This window comes from Eptatretus burgeri, chromosome 3 (genome assembly GCF_056783735.1).
Source record: "Eptatretus burgeri isolate ZD-2024b chromosome 3, Ebu_testis_v1, whole genome shotgun sequence".
NCBI lineage: Eukaryota > Metazoa > Chordata > Myxini > Myxiniformes > Myxinidae > Eptatretus > Eptatretus burgeri.
Genome location: NC_140963.1, coordinates 46,056,016 through 46,080,014, shown reverse-complemented (window position 1 = coordinate 46,080,014; position 23,999 = coordinate 46,056,016). Strand labels below are relative to the sequence as shown.

The 23,999-nt window shown below is 41.6% G+C and overlaps 1 protein-coding gene across 1 annotated transcript in view; it reads right to left on the bottom strand.

Annotated features, from left to right (window-relative positions):
• Positions 1 to 23,999, bottom strand: part of LOC147029798 (thrombospondin type-1 domain-containing protein 7A-like) — an 879,531-nt gene that overhangs the window by 55,075 nt on the left and 800,457 nt on the right. The window contains exon 15 of the mRNA XM_085872138.1: positions 5,016 to 5,210. Within this exon, the coding sequence (XP_085728264.1) occupies positions 5,016 to 5,210 (195 nt within the window). The remainder of the gene's footprint in view (positions 1 to 5,015; positions 5,211 to 23,999) is intronic.

The window sequence follows — 23,999 nt, the reverse complement described above, 5'->3', positions numbered from 1 at the left end:
TGAGAGAGACTCAAAAATGAGATTTGTTTTCTGTATAGTCTGTGAGCACCAGCTGTGGCTATATGGACATGTGGCTCGATTTCCTGATGCTGATCCTGCTCACCAGATTATCTCAGTGAGGGAGCCTCACGAGTGGAGAAGGTCAACCGGATGACCACATACCTCGTGGTTGCAGCAGGTTGATCGGCATCTCAAAGAGATGGGGATGGGCCAGGCATCTGCCTGGGGGATGGCCAGATGGAGGCCCTTGGAGTAACAATGGAAAGTGGACACAGCTACGCATTGCTCCGTTGCATCCTCCCATACCTAACCTAATCTGGATAACAGAAGTACAGTAGATGTAGTATATCTAGACTTTCAGAAGGCATTTGATAAGATACCACAGAGGAGGTTGTTAGTTGGGTAGATAACTGTATTGGAAACACGGCTTTGTGATATGAAGCAAAGAGTGGCTGTGAGTGGGAAGATGTAAGTAGTGGAGAACCTGAGGGTTCAGTATCTGGACCATTGTTGTTCATAACTTATATAAATAATTTGGACAGTGTGGTGAAGAGTAGACTTCCCAAATTTGCAGATGACATTTTAAGTTTGGAGGCAAGGGGGATATCACAGAGTGTGATGATCAGATTCAGAAATGTCGATATACTTTAAGAGATCAGGCATAAGATTGGCAAATGCAATTTAAAACAAGAAAAATAGCAATCAAAGATTGCTGACTCTCACCAGGACTTGTTTTGTGTGGTGTGTTGTGTGGAGTTTGTGCGGTTGTGTGCGGTGTATTTTTCGTGGCATTTGTGTACTGGTGTGTTACGTAAGACATAATTAGAACTACCACTTTATAACTGCTGGCAGTGACGACCAGTTCAGCCATTTCAGAGGAGATTTTTGAAGGTTTGTAAAAAAAAACAAAAAAAACAATGTGGCTGCTGAATCACGTGGCCGATGATGTCATCAAAAACCTTTTGTGGACCATTATATCCCAAGATGACCCTCAAAAATGTTCATACTGATCAGACGTAGTGTTCTACATATGCAATTATGACGTCATAATGAAGGCATCAATGACATCATTAAAAAAAAAAAATCACACTCATTCCCTATGAGGAGTATTTGCTATGTGCCAAGTTTCAAAGATACAGAGGTCCAAAGTTTTTTCGTTTTTCCAACATGGCTGCCACACCCCGTGACCTGTGACATCATTATTATCATTAAATTATTCAACATGAGTAGTCGCACCAATGGTGAAAATTTAGTCTCAGTCTGACAAGCGGTTGCGGAGAAAAACCCAAAATTTCTGCGCCGACAGACAAACAAACAAACAGACCCAAATGCAATACTCTTCTTCGGCGAGGGTAACGACAAACTAGATATCTGCAATCACTAAGCCATTGTCAAGGGTAAGGCTCTCCCGATTGGGGGAGCCTTACCCTTGGCAAGCAAGGTATCGTGTGCAGCCTATGGCTGCTGCTGCATGATTTTCTGGGGGGACGGCTGTGCCGCTGATGCAGTGTCCTCCATTATCAATACACTGGTACTCATTTTGCCGACCTCGGAAGGATGACCGGATGAGTCAACCCTATCTGGGTGTTAATTCAACGGCTGACAGAGGCTCAAATTCAAGACATTGATATATTAAGCCAGCCACCTTAACCATTATGCCAACACCAGGCTTCATACCCAGGCTCGAAGTCTTCTCTTCACAGTTGAAACGAAGACTTCCTTACTTCGACCAGTGTTAAGCTGTGCTTGAAGCTGCTGTCCTGTGAGCCACCTATCACGCAAGATGTTGACTCTCAGAAACTTGTCTTCTGATTGTGTTCTGGCTTTGGGTCTACCAGACCTCTCCCTGTCAGAGTTTCCTCCAGTTTCCAAGTTCCTTTAATGGTGTAGGAAACTGTACTCACTGACACCTTGGCTTCTTTGCAATTTCTCTGAAGGAAAGACCGACACTTTTAAGTGTTATAATGTTCTGTCTGTCTTCCTTTGTTGATTGTCTTTTTCTCACCATTATGATAGCAATATACTACTTCCTGCAGTGCAATAATGTCCAAATAATGCTTCCGAGGGTGCAGCAACACAGTCTGTTCCAACACTGCTTTTATACAGACATAAGGTTTGAAACTAATCAACAAAAGTTGGGACACCTGTTGGAATTGTTTGCATCAACTTTCAAGGCTTAATTTACTTCCATTGCTGCAGAACAGCTGCAGTTGCTAACCCATTATTTGTTCCATGAAAAGAGCCTTTTTTTAACAACTCTGAAATTTACATTATTTTTCAGTTTTTGGTCACCTAAACTTTTTGTTTTTTAACCTCTGGCAGTTTACCACTTAGCTTTGTACCATTTCAGGTTATTCACTGGACTTGAACTGCTTCAAGTTCAGTAATAACTGGAAAAATGGGGGTGTTCTAAAACTTTTGACCGGTCGTGTGAATTCAGAAAATATGTTTCCAATCCATCCAAAAAAAACCACAACATATTGAAAATCAGAGGAAGATTATTCAAGTTATGATCACTAGTTATGATATAATGTGTTATGATAAAAGTTATGTCATAAGTTATGTCATGATAAAAGTCATGTTATGATAAAAAAAAGAAGAAGTGTTTTTTTGTTAATTAGGTCACAATCCATAAAAAGTAGGTCAATCACACAAATCAAATATCAGTTGAACAACTTCAGTGCAGGTCCACTATTATTATGCAAGAACATCTTGGAAAACCAATCTGTTTTTGACATTCCACATTGGCAAAATTAAGCGAAGACAAATGCAATGTTTTTCTTTAGATCACCATTTGACATTGACCTTTAACTCGGAGGGGTATGATGTAAATTAATCTTAAATGCGGCTTGCTCTCGGCTATCTAGTGAGTACAACTTCGTTCTGATCAGACAAACCTTCGTATAATTTTGGTGAAAAATGTTAAAATGTCTATAATTGGGTCGTGGCCTTAAAATTAGTTCAAGGCCAAAACAAATGATGTCAACTCTGCATACTTTGTATTACCATTATTGAAGCAAAATTTCATTCCGAAAGTCCTCAAACACATTGGCATAAAAAAGGAAGAAAATCCAAAATGGTCGTTTAGTACTCCTGGGGGTGTAAGATCTCAACCTTTAACCTAGAGGGGCATGATGTAAATTCTTCTTCTAAGCTATCTAGTGAGGGTAATTTTGTTCCGATCAGACAAAGCTTCGTCGAGTTATGGCGAAAAATGTATATAATTAGGTCATGACCTAGAAATAGGTCAAGGTCAAAATTAGGTCAACCTACATACTTTCTATTCACATTATTGATGCAGATTTTTATTCCGAAAGTCCCTGCTGGTACCAAGATACAGCTCGGAAATTGGGAGTGTAGTTTTGGTCAATACATCTGAGGATGAGATAGCTGCCATAGAGAGGATACAGCATCGAGCTACTAGATTGATTCCGGGCCAAGCTGGACTAAGCTATGAGGAGCCGCTGTAGAAGACAGAACTTTAAACATTGGAAAGGAGGCATTTATGAGGGGATATAATGGAGACATTTAAGATAATGAAGGGTATAGACAAAATAAGGGGAGAAGAGTTCTTCAGAAAATAGACATTGATATAACCAGGGACAATAGCCTGAGAGCAAAGGAGAGGAGAGTTAAGGTATTAGTGAGGCAGGGGTCTTTCACTTAGATAGTAGTCAGGATGCTTGGAATGGTCTCTGTGGAGAGGTAGTGGCAGCAGAAACAGTAGATACGGTCAAATTGGAATTAGATAGCTCCCTCGAAGCATTGGAGATAGCGGGGTACAGCGATATTGGCAAGATTTGTACTGTAGGTTGGTTGTTTTTTTTTAATCTAATTTTTAACACCCTGGTGATATCTCTAAGCCTTCCACACTTTTGTCATTCACTCGTCTCTCCATACCCCCAATTAAATTAAGTAGTTAGCTTTGATTGGTTTATTGAATTTGTTGTTGGTGACGAGCAGGCATGATGGGCCAAATGAACTCCTCCCGTGTCAAATTTCATTGTTATTCCTTGTTATTGTTTTGTGGCAGTTGCAACCCAGAGCCAGGCAGCCAGTGCCCCCCGAGCCTACCACCCCAGGCTGTTGCCTGGTTTGCCAGCCCGTAAATCCGGCCCTGGGCCACCGCCCCGACTCAGGATACTCGACTGAGTGAGCAGGAATTTGTAATTTGTTCATGGTGCTGGGGATCGCTCGCCTACTCTCATGAAGGATATTGCCTACTCTCATGGACATTTAACGTCCACCGACGAAATCTGGCAGGCGGAACACAAGAGGGATGGCACAAATATTGATGAATCAACCTGCATGTGAAACACCAGGATGACAGTTTATAGCTGGGTCAGAACTTGAACCCAGGCAAGACAGCTCAGAGATAAGTGTGTACACCTCTAGGCTATCCTGCCAGGCATCAGGAAAAAAAAGAAAGCCAATCCGAGGCAATTAATGCTCCACAGTCAGACAAAGCTAGACATATAAAGGCATCTATAAGTGCTCATATATGAAGGTACAAGTTCACTTGAAAACAGTCGAACACCTGGCACATTCACTTTATGGAATCATAAATGCAGAGATTTCCATTTTTAAAGGTAAAATTGGTTGAAAAGAACGTCTTTCAACAAAGCAATTTATATTAGATTTAAATATTTTGATATACTGAAATAAAAGTCATAATTGAACCTGAGAAAAATAGATGTCATAGCACAGGCATGCATCATATGTTAATCTGACAGCAAGGAAACAAAAGTATCAAATAATCTCATATACGTCAAAATGACATGCGGAAAACAGTCACAAAGAATGATGAAGAAACTTCAGGAAGGTTATGAAAGGATCATTTTCAGTTTGAAGGAGTGGTAAAAGAAGCATTTCAAAGGTGAAGCATTACTCAATAAAAAAAAAAATAATTGATCACAAGGCTTGTTGAAAACATCCTCGGGTATAATTTTCAACTAAATTATACGACTAAAGCAGCAAAAGCATTCTAACCAAAGTTTGCATTGGGGATGTCTCACCGATCAGTGAACGTCGGCGGCTGCGCATCATGCCACATCCCCCTGAGCATGAGGAGAAGCGTGACCAGGCCGTGAACGTACAGTCATGGCGACAGGCGACACAGCAGGTCTGTGTTAACGGTGGCATGGGTCCCGCGTGAACTAGGCATTCGGTGGCATCCAGGGAAGGGCCGGCACCGCGACGGCAACTTATTGCTGTCAGGAGGGTTTGGGTCAGGGCAAAATGGCAACTTGGGTTTAACCATCGCTGCAAACTTGCATGCTTCATGGACAGAGCTTAAAATGTCACAATGGCAAATAACATCCGTGTCACATCTGTCAAAAAGCTTTACTTCGATACCTTGCAGCTCCAGAGGCAGATACACAATTTTCCATGCAGTGATATGCTCCTCAATCAATAATGGGTTGACTAAATTGCCAGAAATTTCCATAAAGGAGTGAGGGATGCTTTTGATGTCAATGAAAAATATGTGCCTGGTGTTGGCTTAATGGTTAGGGTGACAGGCTTGGCATCCTAGTATCCTCAGTTCAAATCCCACTTGGCTGTTGAACTAATACAAGTTGGGGTTGACTCAGCCTGTCATCCTTCTGAGAATGGCAAAATGAGTACCAGCTTGCTGGGATGATTGAGCCATTCGAGTGTCCTGTGTCAGAGTGGTGACCCGTCCAGGATTGTGCCCAATAGGCCAGGAGAAGACTGCTTTGGCAGTGCCAATGCTCTGTATTGAGTATGGTCCCAATGGATGGATAGAAAAGCATGTGTTTTTTCAGACACTTCTTGAAATTGTTTCATTTTAGAGCTAAAAACAGATGTTGTGTAGATTTAGTTATATTCAGACAGGATGGTGCAGAAATGGCACATTTACCTCCGAGCAGACTCATTTTGGTTTAATTAATCACAAGGTGGGCCGTCCTTTGGATGGACGTTAAATCGGTTGTCCTGTCTCCCAGCATTTGTCGGTGGACGTTAAAGATCCCACGATGTCCTTCACGAAGAGTAGGCAATCGTCAGTCCATGGTCAGGCCTTACCACACAGTTCGTGAAAGACTTGGAGATGGGGGTGGGAGGGGGGGGACTTTCTCTGGCCAACACAAGGAGGTGGGAATTTAATGGGACACTTGAAGATGTAATAGTTGTTGTTGTTGGTTTGCATTGGTGCTGGCACCCTAACCACCCTAACCCTAACCCTAACCATAAAAATCCACTAACCATATGCCACACTACTAATAGTAGTAGTAGTGGTAGCAGTTGTCGTCATAGTAGTAGTAGTAGGTTAACTCACACAACATTCAGGAATGAAGGGTGACTGCCCAGCAAAACAACAAAAAAAAATTACAATTCAATGTACTATGTGAGCCACTATTCTATCTGTCCCACATTCAATTCATTCATTTCATATTCAGCTTTTGGTTAATAGTTGTATCATTGATGGGAGCATGGCTGTGCCATTGATGCAATTCCTCCTATAGGTTTGAGCAGAATTTTGTAATTTGTCCATGGTGTTGGCAATAGCTCACCGACTCTTCGCAAAGGACACCACGGGATCTTTAACATCCACCAACTAATGCCCACAGACGGGGCACCTAGTTTAACGTCCATCCAAGATTGATGAACAAACACGCATCGATGAATCACTCTGCCTTGGAAACACCAGCATCACAGTTTATAGCTGAGCCAGGATTCGAACCCAAACGAGACACATTCGAGGCATGCGCACATACATCAAGGCCATGCTGCCAGCCAAATGATGACATAACATTATTATAAAGGTAGAGTTGTTTTCTTTACAACACTGCAGATGCATAATGATGACCAGCAGCACAAATACCAGCTCGTATTGTTGTTGTTGTTGTCATGCTGTCATGTGACCTGAAATGCAGCACCTCTGAAATCCACCGAGGAAGATATAAATTGCAGCAATTAGCAGCACCGCGTCTGCAATGCATACATTACTTACCGTGTTGCATTGCAGGTTAATTTCGATGTGTATCAGCGTCATATGATGAATAACATGCAATATGTCCAATCGAAGAGAAAGAACCAATATAAGAGATTTGTGTAACAGTGTAACGGTGCAACTCAAAGCAGTTATACCCCAAGGCATGAAAGAAACGTCAGATCAGTGAATTGGGAGTGAAAGAGCTGTGTGTCGGGGATATTTCTCTTCATTAATCTGTTTCAAATGTTATCATTGCATCAGTTAAACGAAAGTCGACTCCATAATGCAATTGTGTTCGTGAGACAGACCATAAAATATACCACTCAGTTAAGCTCATGGAATTTTTTCCAACAGATTTTAAGGCTCATTAAGGAGCTTGTACGTGCAGCAGGTAGAAAATGTACATGAGCTGATACTGGCTTACTTTAACATGTATTACAATGTCTGTTGAGTCAAAGCATCATGGGCTACGTCCTCAGATCAACGTGCTCAATAGGCCAACATGAATAAACTTTCTTTGTGACTAAACAGATGTATCCATACAGATGTGCGTGCACGCACACACGCACGCACGCACACCCTTTTGCACCCTCAAGTCTTGCCTCGACACTGGCCAACCTCGTTAATGAGCAAGGACACCGATGTATCCTAACTTCCAACAGAAGAACATCTAAAGAGATAAGGAAGGTGACATGAACGTGATATCCACTATACACGGATGATATTAAAAAAAAAAAAAAAAAAAAAACTTTGCCCCAAATGACAAAAGATTAGCAGAAGTAAAATTAGTGAAACGGTACTCCGACACAATAAAATGGAATTTGAGCTCGTTAAATGTGCCAAGCGTACATTCGTACAAGATAAAGCAACAAAAATGGACAACATCGAAATCGACCGAAATACAGCAAAACAGGAGCTGGAAAACGAAGCATCATACAAATACCTCTGAGTACAAGATGGCCACCAAATAAATCACAAACAAATGCACAAAACAATTACCAAAGAAAGCGTACATAGAACGAGGCCGATCCTGAAAACATATCTAACCGAGAGAAACAAAATCAAAGCGATTAACCAACCAGCAGCACTAGTATTCCTCCAACACAGCTGGGGAAAAATAAACTGCCCACAATCAATCAGAAATCAACAAACTAGATATCAAAACGAGGAAACTCCTGACTATCCATAAAATCTCCTGCAAAAAAATGAATGCATCACGAGAATGTACCTGCCGAGACGAGGATCAGGTAGTGGCCTGATGGAGCTCTGTCATGTGCACAGAATGACAACTGTAGGATTGGCTGAATACGTAAAAAAGAATTCAACAGACCACTGAATTCAATTTATATGCAAACAAGAAGAAAGCAAACCAGAGAAGATATCCCTAACCCACCTTGCAAAAAATTTCCAAACCCAAGTGTGAGTGGAACATGTCGCACATGAAACCGAAACAGCAACAAATACAGCCTCAATGATTGAGAAAAAAAGACAACATAAATAAATATATAAAGTAAAATATAAGCAGATGTTTGGTACTTCAGAACTTTAATATGGATACAAACAAACACGACAATAATAGTGACCGAAGCTTTTCGTGCTGCACTCTTCGGGGTAAAAATCACAGCAAATGAAGAAGGAAGTGAAGGCGAGTGCTTTATACGCAGGTCTCAATAAGGTAGACGCTGATTGGTTCAACCGTAATGACGTCACGGTTAATCCGAACGCCCATTGGTCGGCTCATCATCTTCACCTCGAGCTCCCATTGGCTGGAGCAGAGTTCGTCGATGATTGACGTTTGCAACCACATCCTGGAGAGAGGGGGGATGGGTTTCCCCGAAGGTCCATTCACCATTTGTTACCGTACTTCCCTTGATCTTTCCATGCTGAAAGAGACACAGAGATCGTACAAATTCCTTTTGACGACATACATAGTATTGGATTGTTGGTAAGGATGAAGGTGGCTTCCAACATACGTAAATGAAACGAGCTCCGACCTCGGCTCAATATCCTGAACATATCTGCATTGTACTGGTCTGCACAGATAAGGTTGGCACCCAGGTGCTGTGCAATGGCAGATGAAGCAGGTATAGTGGCCGGTGGTTGCTGGATATTTCTACATGCTCGCACTGGTTGTGTTCTAACCCTCACAATCTTTCTTCGAATCGCCAAGGGGACGTGTTGTTTGATCCGATCAGCCAATCTTAGTGTTGTGCGGCCCACGTACCGAGCTTCACATCGACACTTAAACTCATAAATAACATTGCTGGTTTGTGGGGTGGGTAGCACATCCTCGTTGACCGACGTCAGCAAACGGCAAGAGGTAAAGATTACTCGGGGTTGCACAGCCAGAAACGTGTTGGACACAATATGATTGATTTGTACTTCAAACCTTCGTGATGATTGCCCTTTCCAGGGCATCCTGATATAGACTGGACATTTGTCCGGCCCAATCTTCCGATCTTTTGTCGTGTTTAGAAACTTGTGTGTGTATCTCTTAACTATATGCTCAGGATAACCATTCTCACCGAGTATATTCATGATTTTGTCAATTTCAGCTGGAAGATTACAAGGTGAACAAATCCTCTGTGCTCTGTTAACCAGGATATTGATCAAGGCAATTTTGTTTCTCGTGGAGCTGTAGGAGTCCCACCGAGTATACTGCCCTGATTGGTTGAACCAATCAGTGTCTTCCTTATTGAGACCTGCGTATAAAGCACGCGTCTTCACTTCCTCCTTCACTTGCTGAGATTTTTACTCCGAAGAGTGCAGCACGAAAAGCTTCGGTCACTATTATGTCGTATTTGTTTGTATCCATATTAAAGCGAAATATCAACAAATATACATTGACTAGTGGGAGAGTGATAAATGAGCAGGGAGATATGAAAAAAACAAAAGAAGAGTTGGACTGATTGGGCGTACACAAATGAAGCTCATTGCAATGGTTAAGAAGAGATCAACTCAAACGGGATGGAGAACAAAACATAATAAATGCCCAAGACCAAGGACACTATACCAATGACTTTACGAATATTGCAGGACTGAATCAATTGGACAGGTGTAGGTTTTGCAAGGTAGAAACAGAAAGCATGAGCCACCTCCTATCGGGATGTAAAAAAACACTCAAGTCAGAACAACTGTCCACCCAAAGTCACAACAAGGTATGGAGAGTAATCCACTGGCGCATCTGCAAACATTTCAACATCCCAGTTTTGGAAAACTCATGGAAATATGAACCAAAAGGAACAATTGAAAAAAAGGACAAAACACTCACGTACAACCTGATGATCCCATCGAGCGTGAATATTGAAAAAAAAAAAAGGCATTGCGACCAGAGATAGTACTTTGGTTGAAAAAGAAAAGAAAAGATGGAATGGCTAATTGAAGTGTCATTACCCAGTGATTTTGGACGAAACATCACAGAAATAAAAAATGAAATCAAAATATCCTGGAAGCTGAAGAACGTAGCAATTGCACCAGAGATAATTGGAGCAACGAGAATGACAAAGAAGGATCTAAAGAAGCACAAACACGGCTCATTATGAAGTTCCAACCACATAGAAACTGAAGTCCAGAGATCATGCAGGCCAATCCATGCAAGCAACGTAATCCTGAGGTGTTTGGTGAGAACACGTGCACAGTGTGAACTGGCAATATCATCCATAAATATAAAGTTAGGACCTCACTGTTGGGCCAGAGGTGTAATGATCTTATCCCTGGATCTGACACCAATTATAGCATCTGGCTGAATGATAACAATATCAGTTATTCAGTCAACCCATGTCATCAGGCTGTCACCCCAAATCAGTGGATTCACTCCCCACCTCATCTCCAAACTCTAGCACATCTATCTTTGAAGTTTAATCATAATGTAGACTCATCGTTGAAAAGAACAAGGTGCTTTGTCACCCTCCAGTTGTGATGTTGTATTGCTGATTGTGTGGATGGCTGTTAATAATGCTGTATTCGAGGAATGTGAAGCAGTGCTCCTCTGGACATCATAACAAAGCTGTCATGAAGCCAGTTCCAAAATGGCTGGATTGAAATTATATGGATGAATGCTCTTTGCATGTTATCCTGGAAAGATTGTGTTGTTCAAAAGTGGTTCCTTCTGACAAGGGGATCCTCGCAAAGATATGAATCCAGTGGTGAGATTTTGGGGAAAATGTAGGGGCACTTTGAATAAAAAAAAAAGGAAACCTGGTTTTTTGAACACAGGCTGAAGCTCCTGTTATAAACAAATCCAAGCTCTTTTTTAATAAGTACAACTAAAACATCCAGGCACCATACATTGTGAGCATCGGGAAGTTAACATGCACACACCCCTCCCTGCTCCCCATTTCGCTCATCGTAAATGGAACTCTTGTTGTAAACTTTGAGTGAATCTGAACGAGTTCTTTCTGTGAACTGTCCAGTCTGATAGTACCGGTTCAGTGCCCTAGAAATAACACTGCAATGAGCATCGTACTGAGAAGCAATGGCAGACTTACTCATCCACCCTTGAACCATTCTGATGGGGTAAGCTAACTCATTTGGTGTTAAATGAAGCCTCACCATTCCTAAACAGAGGTGGACCACATGGATGGCCAAGTTATCGAGGGTATTGGTACGGATCGTGGCCATAAATGTCTGCAGATTCTGTGGGACACACGATCCGCATGCAACTTTATCGGATCGCTCAGGTACAATTTATTGATCAGGTTTCGTTTTTCAATAGCTCTGGTTTGCACACACCTGAAGAATACTTTATTTATTTAACACTTTAAAAGTTGTTGCTGAATTTTTTTTTGTGACGAGCATGCTATATATATACATCTATGCACGCATGTGGGTTTATTGTGAAGGTCTTAATTGATTTAACTTCATGATACATACACCATGACCAGCATATACTTATCATTAAAAGACAATAATAATTTCGGGAATTATAGATTATATCCGATATAAACTTCTTCACTGTTGTGGGACCACTAACCATATGCCACAGTGGCTATTTAGACATTAATCACATCCAACAAATGTACCCAATAAACACCTTCTGTCTGTGATGTACACAAACAAATCTAGAGAGGCATTCAAGACAATTACAACAAACAGAAGAAAAAAAAAATCATTTCCTGTACATAGCCAGTGGGGTTTATGTTCAAATGTTTGGAATTATTTATTAATTATAACAATTTAAGCCTTATACATGTGTGGCTATTTCTCAAAATCTGAGGAATGTGGAAAATGCATGACTTTCTTCAAGGGCAGGCTTTATATTTAGGTATGGAGGCTCAAGGAATGACAGAAAAAGCATGGTGCTACGGGTCAACGGTGTGGGCCGTTGGGAAACAGATGGAGGAAAATGGATGCATCCACTGCAGCTTATAAGGAGTTGCAGAGGAAAGGCCTACTCCTTATTTATATGTAAACTGGAGACACAGCACGATGTATCCAGAATAAAGCGTGCAATTCATCATCCACATCGGTTTTGTGCGAGAATTGCATAAACGTACCACATCGACTCGACGTGGGGAAAGTAGTTGGAATACCGGCACGCACCGGCCTACCGATGTTAAGAAATGCAAGGGATCTTTTATGTCCGTAACATAAATACAGATGTGCCAGCCAGCTTTACGTCTTAATTTTATCGGATCATGGACTGGAAGCTGCTACCAAACTGGGATACCACTTTCAATGAGAAAGGAGAGCAAACCTGTGAACCGATAGCTCAAAAGTGAGGCCTCGACCAACCAAGCAATCCTTCCATCACTTGGCCACCAATAGCTGCCAATCCATACAGGTCTTCAATAACTGTACTCGACTCTGCTTTGCTTCCTGAGATCTGATAGGATTTGGTGAATTCAAGCCAACAACTTGAAAACATGGTTTTGATTGAAAGATATAATGGAATCCTTCACATCTCTATTATTAATCAGAACAGCTGCGTAAACATTTTTATTCATTTTACAAACAACCTTAATTATGGAGCCTGGAGGTCTCCCTTATGCGCTGCAGCAGTAATCTTTGAAAGATTATATTCGAGCACAAATTCCATTGTGGAACATATAGCTTAGAGATTAGTACATTACTAAAACAGCCCATATACTCTCATATTATATGATAAACAAAGCTTGTCAAAGGCAGATGTGCTTCACAGGCAAAGCATTGCCATCACATTACAATAATATAATGTGAGTTCCTGTACAAGGAACTTTGATGCAGGAGGAGACAATTAGGCCCATCAAAGCAGCACTATAATTACCAACCTATGTTTCTTTGTTTGTGGACCATCCTTTTCAAATGTTGAGTGTCAAGTAAAGAAGTTTGACTAGGCTGGATGTTGGCATGCTTAATGATGAAAGGTAGTTGAGGAGTATGAGAACAGTATGAGTGTGGATTTAACGGGTCTGGCTGCTTCAGGGGATCCTGATGAGTTGTGGAGTGCCTTTAAGACTACCATCCTTGATGTTGTCGGTGGATGTCTCGAAACCCACCATGAGGCAAAGAGGAACTTTGTCTCCCAAGGAACACAGGATAGCATTGACCAGTGTTGCAGGGCCAGGCTTGATGGCAGAACTGGGACGTTAAGGGAGCTGAGGCATAAAATTGAATGTTTGCAGAAGGCGGATAAGCAGGCCTATGCATGAGAAATCTGTGAGAAGGTGGAGCATCACCTGTGGTCAAGTGATTCTCATCCTGCTTACAGAGGAATTTGTGCATTGCGTTCCTCCAAGCCTGTCCCTTGATGTACTGCCGTAAGAGTGGAGGGTGGTGAGCGCTGAACGGAGGAGTCTGACGTGAAGGCTCGCTGGGCCAGTTACATTGAGGGGCTGAACCAGGCTGACCTATTCACTGTTGAGTTGGATGTCAGGGATATTACTATCCCTATTGCTGACTTTCCAAACACCGCTGCCTGTGGAAACACAGGCTGTGGTGAACAAGTTGAAAGGGAGAAAGGTCCTGGGATTTGTGGTATACTGTGCTGAACTTCTCAAGGCTGGTGGAAATTCTGAACTTATGTCATTGCATGCAGTTCTGTGCTCTGTCCGGAACAGCGGCATCATCCCAACTGACTGGAAGAGGGGCCTTGTTGTCCCTCTCTGGAAAGGAAAGGGTGATCGCCAGGACTGCAACAACTATTGAGGGGTGACATTGCTCTCAGTGCCGGTCAAGGTCTTTGCTAAGATAATTCTTGAAAGGGTTCGCCACCATCTGCTTGAGCACCAGTGCCCAGAGCAGTCAGGCTTTACACCAAAGAGGTCAACAGTTGACCTTATCCTTGCCCTTCGGGTCCTCACTGAATACAGTTGAGAGTTTCAGCAGAGCCTGCTTGCAGCCCATGTTGATCGCCACAAAGCATTTGATTCAGTAAATCAGGATACTCTCCGGAGGATGCTCTTTCTTCAATGAGTGCCACCAAAGCTTATTGAGTGCTGTGAGATGTGGTGGTTCCATCTCTGACATGTCCAGTTGTTACTGGAGTTCATCAGGGGTGTGTAGTGGCCCCCACACTTTTTAGTGCTTGTATCGACGTGATTCTGGGGAGAATGTTAGAGAGTTCTTGCTGGGGTGCATCATTGGGGAATGTCAAGATCTCTGACCTTGATTTTGCAGATGACCCAGTAATCTTTCCTGAGACTCTGAACATCCTTACAGAGTCCCTCAAGACGCTGAATGAGGAGTCAACTCCCAGGAGCTTTACTCCCTTTCAACTTGTTCACTGCAGCCACTGAGATTATGGGTCTTCTGGGTCAAGACTAAGATCCAGGCCCTCAATGACATATTGGATGCTGATATCTTGTCTGTACTGGTCTGTAGCAAGGTTGTTGAGGTCACATAGAGATTCACTTACCTTGGCAGTGCTATTCATATCTCCAATGGCTGTGAGCCAGAGGTCAAGAGACGTTTGGGTCAGGCCTGGGGACCCATGGATTCATGGATCATGGGGTATGGCACTGTAAATACTGAAGCAGGAGGACAAAAGCCTGAGTCTTTAAGTCCTTGGTGCTTCCAGTCTTGTTCTATGGGTGTAAGACTTGGACTTTGATCAAGGATCCAAGACGGAGACTTAACTCCTTCGGTACCAGGCCTCTTCGGATAATCCTTGGCTATCGCTGGTCAGACTGTGTCCATCGAGCGGTTGCTGAGAGAGACTCAGATGAGATTTGTTACCTGTATTGTCTGTGAGCATCAGCTGAGGCTGTATGGACATGCCACTCATTTTCCTGATGCTGATCCTGCTCACCCGATTCTCTCAGCGAGGGAGCCTCGTGAGTGGAGGCTGCTCCGGTGCATGCTTCCATGCCTGATCTGACCTGTTGATTATTAGGTTATCTGGAATTGTAATTCCAGATCAGGTATTGTCATTGTGCACCGTCCATCCGTCCGTCTCCTATTTTGTCTTCTCTGGCCAAACCGCTGGGCCAATCCAGCTGAAATTTGGCAGCAACGTTCCATTCCTCACTTGTAATGGGGATTGCTAAGCTTGTTCCAGTCACGTGACATAAGTACGGAGGAGTCTGAATGGCGGTCGCGTAAATTCCTTCAAAAATTTTCCTCTCCCAACCCACCAACCAGAATGATAGCAAATTTGGGTTTCAACATTAGGCCAGTGTAGGGATGTTAAATTGCGGAGGTCATGCCAATCACTTGACCGGAATTGTGTCAAAAAGGCCTGCTTTGTCAATTTTGGGGAAAACCGCACAAATTCTTTCAAAAATCTTCTTCTCCAGACCCACCAGTCAGAATGCTACCAAGTTTGAGTTGCAACATTAGGCCAGGGCCCAGAAAAAAGGTCCAGTGATCACAGGTCCAGTGATCCTATTTTTTTTTAAATGGAGCATTTAGATTGGGCATTTCACGTTGAGTGGTTTTTAGGTAAATTCAAATATTAGTTTGAAGTAACAGTACCAGTGAACATTGTTGAGCCACTTTATTCAGATCCATCATTAGGATATACAATAAATGGGAGAAAGGCAAGGTCGAACAAGAAAAATAAAAAAGGATGAAATCAAACAGTTACAAATGCATCATTAAATTCATGCTAAATGTTGTGCCACCAGCACTTCCTCCTTTATTAAGACTATAGTGTAGCCAAAGTGTTATTCTCAGCAACAACTGTTTATCTTTATCTTGATTATCAAAAAAGAAGCTTCGACTGAGCCTTCATCCTTATGTACTTACTGTACCTGTTTATTTACATTTACGTTTTATTCCATTACTATTTTTGGAGAGATGGATCAACTTCATTTTGTATATCTTACAATTTGTGGAGTCAAAGCCAAGTGGCTGAAATTAATACAACGATGGTCAAACTTGATTTTACATGGTGATTCTAAGAAAGGAGACAAACAATGTCTACCTAGGTTTATCCAAAATGAGGTGTCTGTGCTGACCATGTCATGAAGACCGAGCTGTTCGTTGAAGATGAAGATTTGACAACATATACTTTTAGTCTTGAAAATTATTTATTTTACACTCTGTCCAGATGGCTCCTTGACTGCCTGCCTCCACTTTAATGTTTATGGCTCACGATTTGAAATGAATGAGCCATAAACCTGAATATATCAACGATACAAAAAGTAAAGTAATTTGGAAAATATTATGAATTATTTCCAATGGCACATTGAGAACTTCTCAGTGATAAAAACCAAGCTAATCTAGAAGCAAATCACTTTGTCTCCATTAAGGCCCGGTCACACCTTGACGTTTTAGCCAGCGATGGCAACGTATTAAAATGTATGTAAAACGCTGACTTACGTTGAACTTTTGATGTTTTTTTTTAAAGATTCGGATGTATTTATAACGACTTGGTCTTATGTATAACGCATTGGTAATGGACACAGAACGTTTCGTTGTGTTATAGATAACTTATACCAACGAATGCTGAACCTGTTGTCGGCCTACACAACCGATGCCCAACGATAGTCTAACTTAGGCATAGCGCGTTGCACGCATCGCCGATGATGTCGTGACGTAGCCTATTAAAAGGCTGACGCACAACGATTCGAATCATAACTGCCGTAGAAATGGAAGTGTCAACATCGCGGTCACACCTTGGCGATCTTGCCAGCGTATGCCGACCTCAGAAAAATGTGTCTAAAACGTTGGGACACGTCAAATACGGTATGAGTAAGTTTGGTATACGTGAGTAGAACGCTAAAGTACGCTATCATACGTCGTAGTAAGTAGAGTACGTCAAGAAATTTTAAACATGTTCAAAATTTTACGACGTACTCGGCGTATGACACACGTTTCGCATGCGATGGGGATAAGTTTTACACACGATATGTAGACGCTTACACACGTCCACAAAGGCTACTTATAAGCTACTCATAAGTCGAAACACGTCGCGGTAATGTCTTTTTTACGCGAAACTTATTTCTAACTTATGTTTGACGTGCTTTGAACCAATTCTTTACGTAGTCCCAACACACATCGACGTATGTAGACGTATTCCAATGACATCTTCCGGTCGACATAATAAAAATAATTAATGTGTTTCTCGCTTACAACTGCCATATAAAGACGTGTTCCCAGCGGTTTTGGGAATTGGTATATAACAATGGTGTTCATAAAAGGGGAACCCAACAGTGTTTTCGAGTCCTTTTTGAGTCGATGTTCATGTCAGCAGTAACAGTATCAGTATTAGTATCAGTATCAGTATTAGTATTAGTCGTAGTTTGTTCATGTTTGGCAGTAGTAGGGGAATGTGAGGGGGAGGGTGTGGGTTATGATGGATCGTCCTTGCGTTTAACGATTTAACGATTTAAATGATAAACTCAACGATTTAAATGGCTGCATCTCCACTATTGAAAGTAGACGCTTGCGCTCAACAATTGGATTTTTTTACACTCAACGACTTTTAAACGGTACCACTCAGCTATTTTCATTGTTTACAATGAACGATTTAAATTGCTGTCACTCGCCTTTGTTTTTTGACGCTGGGGTTTTGAAATTTGAAGCGTTTCTTCTGAACGTGTTAAAACGCTCAAACTCGACTATTTTAAATAGACGCTGCCGATGGACAATTGGAATCATAGCCAAGCTAGACATCGAAGTGTGAACATCCTCGTCATGCCGAAGAAAAGTTTGAAGAATGCTGCAAATAAGTGTCCTGGCCGTGGCCGTGGACGCTGACGCAAGGACGATCCATTATACCGACGTCTTTCAGCCTATGAGTAACTTAAAAGTAACGTCTGTCGATGTGTGGCAACGATCACGTAACGTGCCAAAAACACGTTAATCATAGGTTAGAAATAAGTTTCGGGTATGCGAAACATTACCTCGGCGTGTCTCAACTTATGATTAACTTACAAGTAGCATGTGTTGACGTCTGTCAACGATCGCAGACCGTGCATACAACTTGTGGCCAGCGTAGCGGAACGTGTGAGTCATACGCCGGCATACGTCGTGAAATTTCAAGCATGAAAAGATTTGAGGACAACCAAAAAGTACAACGTTTAAAGCCAACGTACAACGACGTATGGCAGTGTTTTTCAGCGTGCTCTCAATGTTATCAAAACTTACCCATAACGTATTCAACGTGTGCCAGCGTTTTAGAAAAAAAATTCAAAAATCGGCATACGTTGGCTAAAACGTCAAGGTGTGACCGGGCCTTTAGCAAAGAAGAAGCTCGAGGCAGATATAACATTATATGGACACTCTGCATTCCAATTTATGTATGTTTTGTACAGATATTTGTGATCATGGATTATATTAATATGATGAGGTGGAAGAAATGTAATGGTTAGAGATTAACACTGTATATGGTTAGAGATTAATGCAGATTTTTGGACAACAGGAGGAAGCGGTGACAGCTACAAATATAAAGTACTGTACTAGTACTCAATCCATCAGATTGAGATCGAGGACCGTATATTGATACTGAGCAGTTTTTCTTTCCATTGGTTGGGTGGCGAACTTCTGTTGGCTTTGCTGAAGTGCCAATTTGTATTTGACAATACTGTTACGCTGCTCTAATTCTGGTCATTGCAACCAGGAAAAGAGGTTTGTAATTCAATGTCTGGCTCAGATTTCCCCAAAATTACCTGCCAGTTTGCTCCCAAACCTGAATACAGCTATCTCTACCGTGTTTGAGATTCATACCTCTCTCTCCCTCCTTTTCTCCTTGAGTATATGCATATTTGTTGTAGTCCTTAATTATTGTTTGTTCACAATGGTTGATATAAGAATAATGACGCAAAGGATTCCAAGACAGGAGCCAGTACACGACAACGGTTGAAGGCTTCATTACCTCCGCCACCGAAGGTGGCCCCTGTCTGTTTGTCTGTGAGCAGGATATCTCAAAATGTTGCAGACAGATTCGGACGAAATTTGGTGGGCAGGTTGGGTGTGTGACAAGAACAAGCTGAATCGATTTTGGTTTGGGTCCAGATGCAGATCCGGCCTATCAGTGGGATACAAAACATAAACTGTTCAGCCTCGCAGAGGTATGCGCTCCACCGAGTGCCGTTCTAGTTTTGTCATGAGAATGACTAAAATTAAGACTCCAAAATGTTTTTGTGACAAATCCCAGGAAAACGCTTGTTTAGGTCAACAAGCAGAATTATTAGAGAACAAAAAGAATTATGTTCTTCAATGAAAGAATTCTATCAATACAAAGGCTTCACCAAAATAAACCATAAATCCAGTGAGATCTGTTTCAACGAAACTCACTGAACGTCCATAAAGATACGATTGATGATCATGCAGCATCACAAAAGTCCAACAACAATCTAGCCGTGAGAGGAGGGAGCAAGATTTGTAAACCAAGTGGACTTTCTGTTCAGGAAATTTGAGATTGATCAATATTTTCTCAGATAATTTTTGCCATCCACAAAAGCAAGAAAATAATGACTGCATATCAGCAATGAAGACAACTTCAGTGCAAAATCCCCACCCCAATTTTGGAGGCACTAAATCACCATTCAGCTGACACTTGGATTCAAACTCATGGTGTGGAAGCCTTCAGCTTCTGTGTCCTTTGAAACTGCAGTAAAACTGTTGTGGACATCTTTTTTTTTTGTAAAGTAAGGCAGCAAGTCATCATTACCCACCAGTAGACTCCTCATTAATCTTTTAGCACACCTGCCGGATTGCCCTCTGGCAGATGTCTCTGCATGGTTAGGTACTTTAAATATAAGGAGCAGATTTTGAGTCCTGGTGGATGTCAGCTGCCATTGTAATGTGACCCAATTTTGCCCACATTCTAACATTCCAACCTCCCTATTACGATGCCAAAGAATCCTTTTTCCCCCCCGTTAAATCAAAACAACATACCGTTACAACACTCCTTTGAAAATAACCTCACCACAAGGAATATAACAACAAAAACAGGAGCAATAAAAAAAAGTAAGCAAATAAATAAATAAAGAGTAAAGTAGCTGGAAATAGTCACCAACTGCAAAAAACCTTTCCAGCAGGTTCTAACCCGCACAACAAGGACGACATCAAGTACAATGGAAATGAAAGCAGCGATATTCCTCAAAGGTACAACCACTTTATAAATGTCTGTTGTGTTATTGCTTTTGATCATTACAATGTTTTGGGCATTAATGTGAAAACAATTGCTCACAACATCTCACTGACACCTGCATTGGTTTAACAATACAATGCAATCGATCGACACACACACACACACACACACACACACACACACACACACACACACACACACACACACACACACACACACACACACACACACACACACACACACACACACACGTCACATGCTCTAATCTTACTTGTAAAGTTAAAAAGGAAAAATCATTCACAGCTTTTCAGTGTTTTTCCAATATCGTGTACAGGGTGTTACGACAATGTTGATTAATTATTTATAACTGCTGGTGTGAGCTCTCGTGGATATTCTATCATTGATGGTTTTCCCTGAATGATAGTCAATATATAAGCTGATTCACGGATATACACAAAGGAAGATGCATCTCTGTTTCATCGATAACAAGGACGAGTACCCATCACAAGTGATGGAAAAAGCTCGCAAAATCATCTGTCCAGAGTGACAGGAAAGGTTTTAGTTAATGTATTAATTTCAATTATTTCATGACTTCAAAATGGTTAATTGTGTTGCACTCTTGCTTTCACTCAGAGCCAAAGCTCTGAGACACATATACTGCCCACCACAAAATGGTGGTGCAACATTGGGCGGTGGAGGTTGAATTTGTCTCAAAAGAAAGAAAAATACCCTGGTTGCAAAATAAAATTTGGCATTAACATTATTCATGCCTCTTCCTCCCGTCATTTCAAAAGGGAATGTTGAGCTTTTCAAACACAGTGCGGGAAGTGGCCGACGTAAATAGGAGACAGACTAAAGCATGGACAGACACCGCAGTTTGTAACAACTAATAGATGACTTCTCTTCCAAGGAATGTCAACACAGAAACAGACTATTTGGCCCATCCATCCATTGGGACCATACTTTGTGCAGAGGGTTGGTGCTGCCGAAGCAGTCTCCTTGGCTATTGGGTACAATCCTGGACGGGTCGTCACTCCGACACAGGATACCAGCATGCTGGCACTCATTTTGCCGACCTCAGAAGGATGACAGTTAACTCCAACTGGTATTAATTCAACAGCTTAGCGGGATTTGAACTCAGGACCCTCGGATACCAAGCCCAGCACTCTAACCATCAAGCCAACACCAGGCATATTTGGCCCATCAAGCCTGCGTAATGGCTCATCTCCCACAATGGCTCACCATACAGAGTCCAAGTTCATGGAAGAGTGAGAACACGAAACAGATCAGGCTGTAACAGGACAAAAGTAACTGTAGAGGGAGAGGGAGAGGGAGAGGTGGAGGGGGGGGTACAACAGCAGAGTTGAAGGACAAAGTAGAGGGAGAGCTGGGCAAACAATGGGTGTGGGAAGAAATGTGGTGGACAGGATGAATACCCTAGGAAAGTTCTCCCCCCTCATGTATATTATGTATAATATATATATATATATATATATATATATATATATATATATATATATATATATATATATATATATATATCACAATCTCTGTCTCTCCCTCTCACCTCACCCCCTCTCTCTCTCACTCCTCTCCCCCCACCCTCTCTATCTCTCTCCCTCCCTTCTATCTCACCCCCTGCCCCCTCTCTCTCCTTCCTCTGTCTCTCCCTCTCCTCTCTCTCTCCCCCTCTCCTCTCTCTCCCCCTCTCCTCTCTCTCCCTCTCTCTCTCTCTCTCTCTCTCTCTCTCTCTCTCTCTCTCTCTCCCTCTCCCTTATCAACCTATGGTTGTTTATCTGTGCTCTGTCTTTTAAAATGCTGAGCATCAAGCAAGGAAGCAGCACGGAACACTTTTTAAGTCTTTGGTATGACTCAGATGGCATTTGAACCACTGACTTCCCATACTGATCAGAGCAGATGCTCCAACCATTATTCTACCAAGTTTGTCAATGATAATTATTCCCATCTTCTTTTGAGTTCAGCCGGGAAACGTTTTTGAGCCTCATATTTTCGGTAAAAAACGCTTGAGTGAAATTGATTTCCACAGAAATTTGTTCAGGATCTCAGAGATAACTCTCTTACCCTGCACGAAAGACAATGTGGGATCCGAAATGTCCACAAAGGATCACTGTTGACAGATGGGTCCTCCAGCTTAACATTGCTCGGATGGATGGTGCACACATTGATGCATCGTCCTGCGTGCAAAACACCATAGTACCACTGTTTAGAGCTGGGTCATGATTCAAACTCAGGCTTGACTACTCGTCGGCAAGTGTACATAACTCTGTTTGAAATTTTATTGACTTTTCGACCACTTTCAAGGCATTACAGCGAAGAAAACAGAGGAATCCACAAGACGAGAGCAAAGAAAACAAATTTCCACAAGACGAGTGACGTCTGGATACAGATGACCAGATATATATATATATATATATATTGCATTTTTAAATACGACTCAGCTTTCAAAATTCCTCCATGACAGCAAAGAAATTAACAAGTTATTAGAATCTGGATAACATGCTACCAATGAACTTCACCACATTAACAAGCTGACCAACATTACCCACATTTAGTAGCTCATTCGTTTTATGCACCGAGGGATTCTCCCAATAATGACGTTTCATACACTTCTTACGAGCTTCATTGAGCGCTGGACAGACAAGAAGATCGTGAAATTCATCACCAGTGGCATTAGCCTCGCATAATGGACATAACTGTTGAAAAGTATCTTTCGAATAGCGACCATGAGAAACGGGAAGATTATGGTTGCCATGGCAAAATTTATACCCATTAACTCTGAGGACTGGAGAGAGTTGCAGTAAATAAGGTTCGAAGTAAAACTTGTTATCAAATAAATGTAATTTAAGCACAGTGGATCACTGTTGACTTTACCATGCCAAATCTGCACACTCGTGTCAATAATTTTGTGTTTGATGCTGGAATTAAACCATCGATTTATAAAAGTTCGAGAAATCATACCATATATTGGAATAACCACAATGATCACCAATACTTTTCACGGACGATATCCATTTAGACTCAAATATTTCACTTTTATGAAGACACTTTGCTAATCTAATCTAAACATCACAGCAGAAAATTAGTTCTGCTTTCCACTTACAATTCGCAACTAAAAATTTACCATTCTCTTGTCAATAAAGTCTCGTATAGGGTAAGTTCCTGTTTCCCCAAGTACCATATGGTTAGCAGCTCTTTTATTGAGGTGTAATATTTGTTTCAGAAATTTATGATGGAAAATTTTAATATGGGTGATATTGTAACGACCCCAAACCTCACAACCACATAATAAAATGGGCATCACCATTAGTTCGAAAAGTTCACAATGAACATCAAGAGGAAGATTCAATGTGCGTGCTTTCTGCAAAAAGGAAAAGTGTGTTCTTTTTACTTGAGATATTTGTTTTGAAATGTCCTTGTTAAAAGAACCATTGTCGTTAAAAGCACAGCCGAGGTATACATAATCACTCACAACTTCAATTTTATCATTACGGAACATAAGATTTGAAAACATTTCGGCCTTTACCTCTTGAAAAATGACAACTTTTGTTTTGGATATTTTAACAG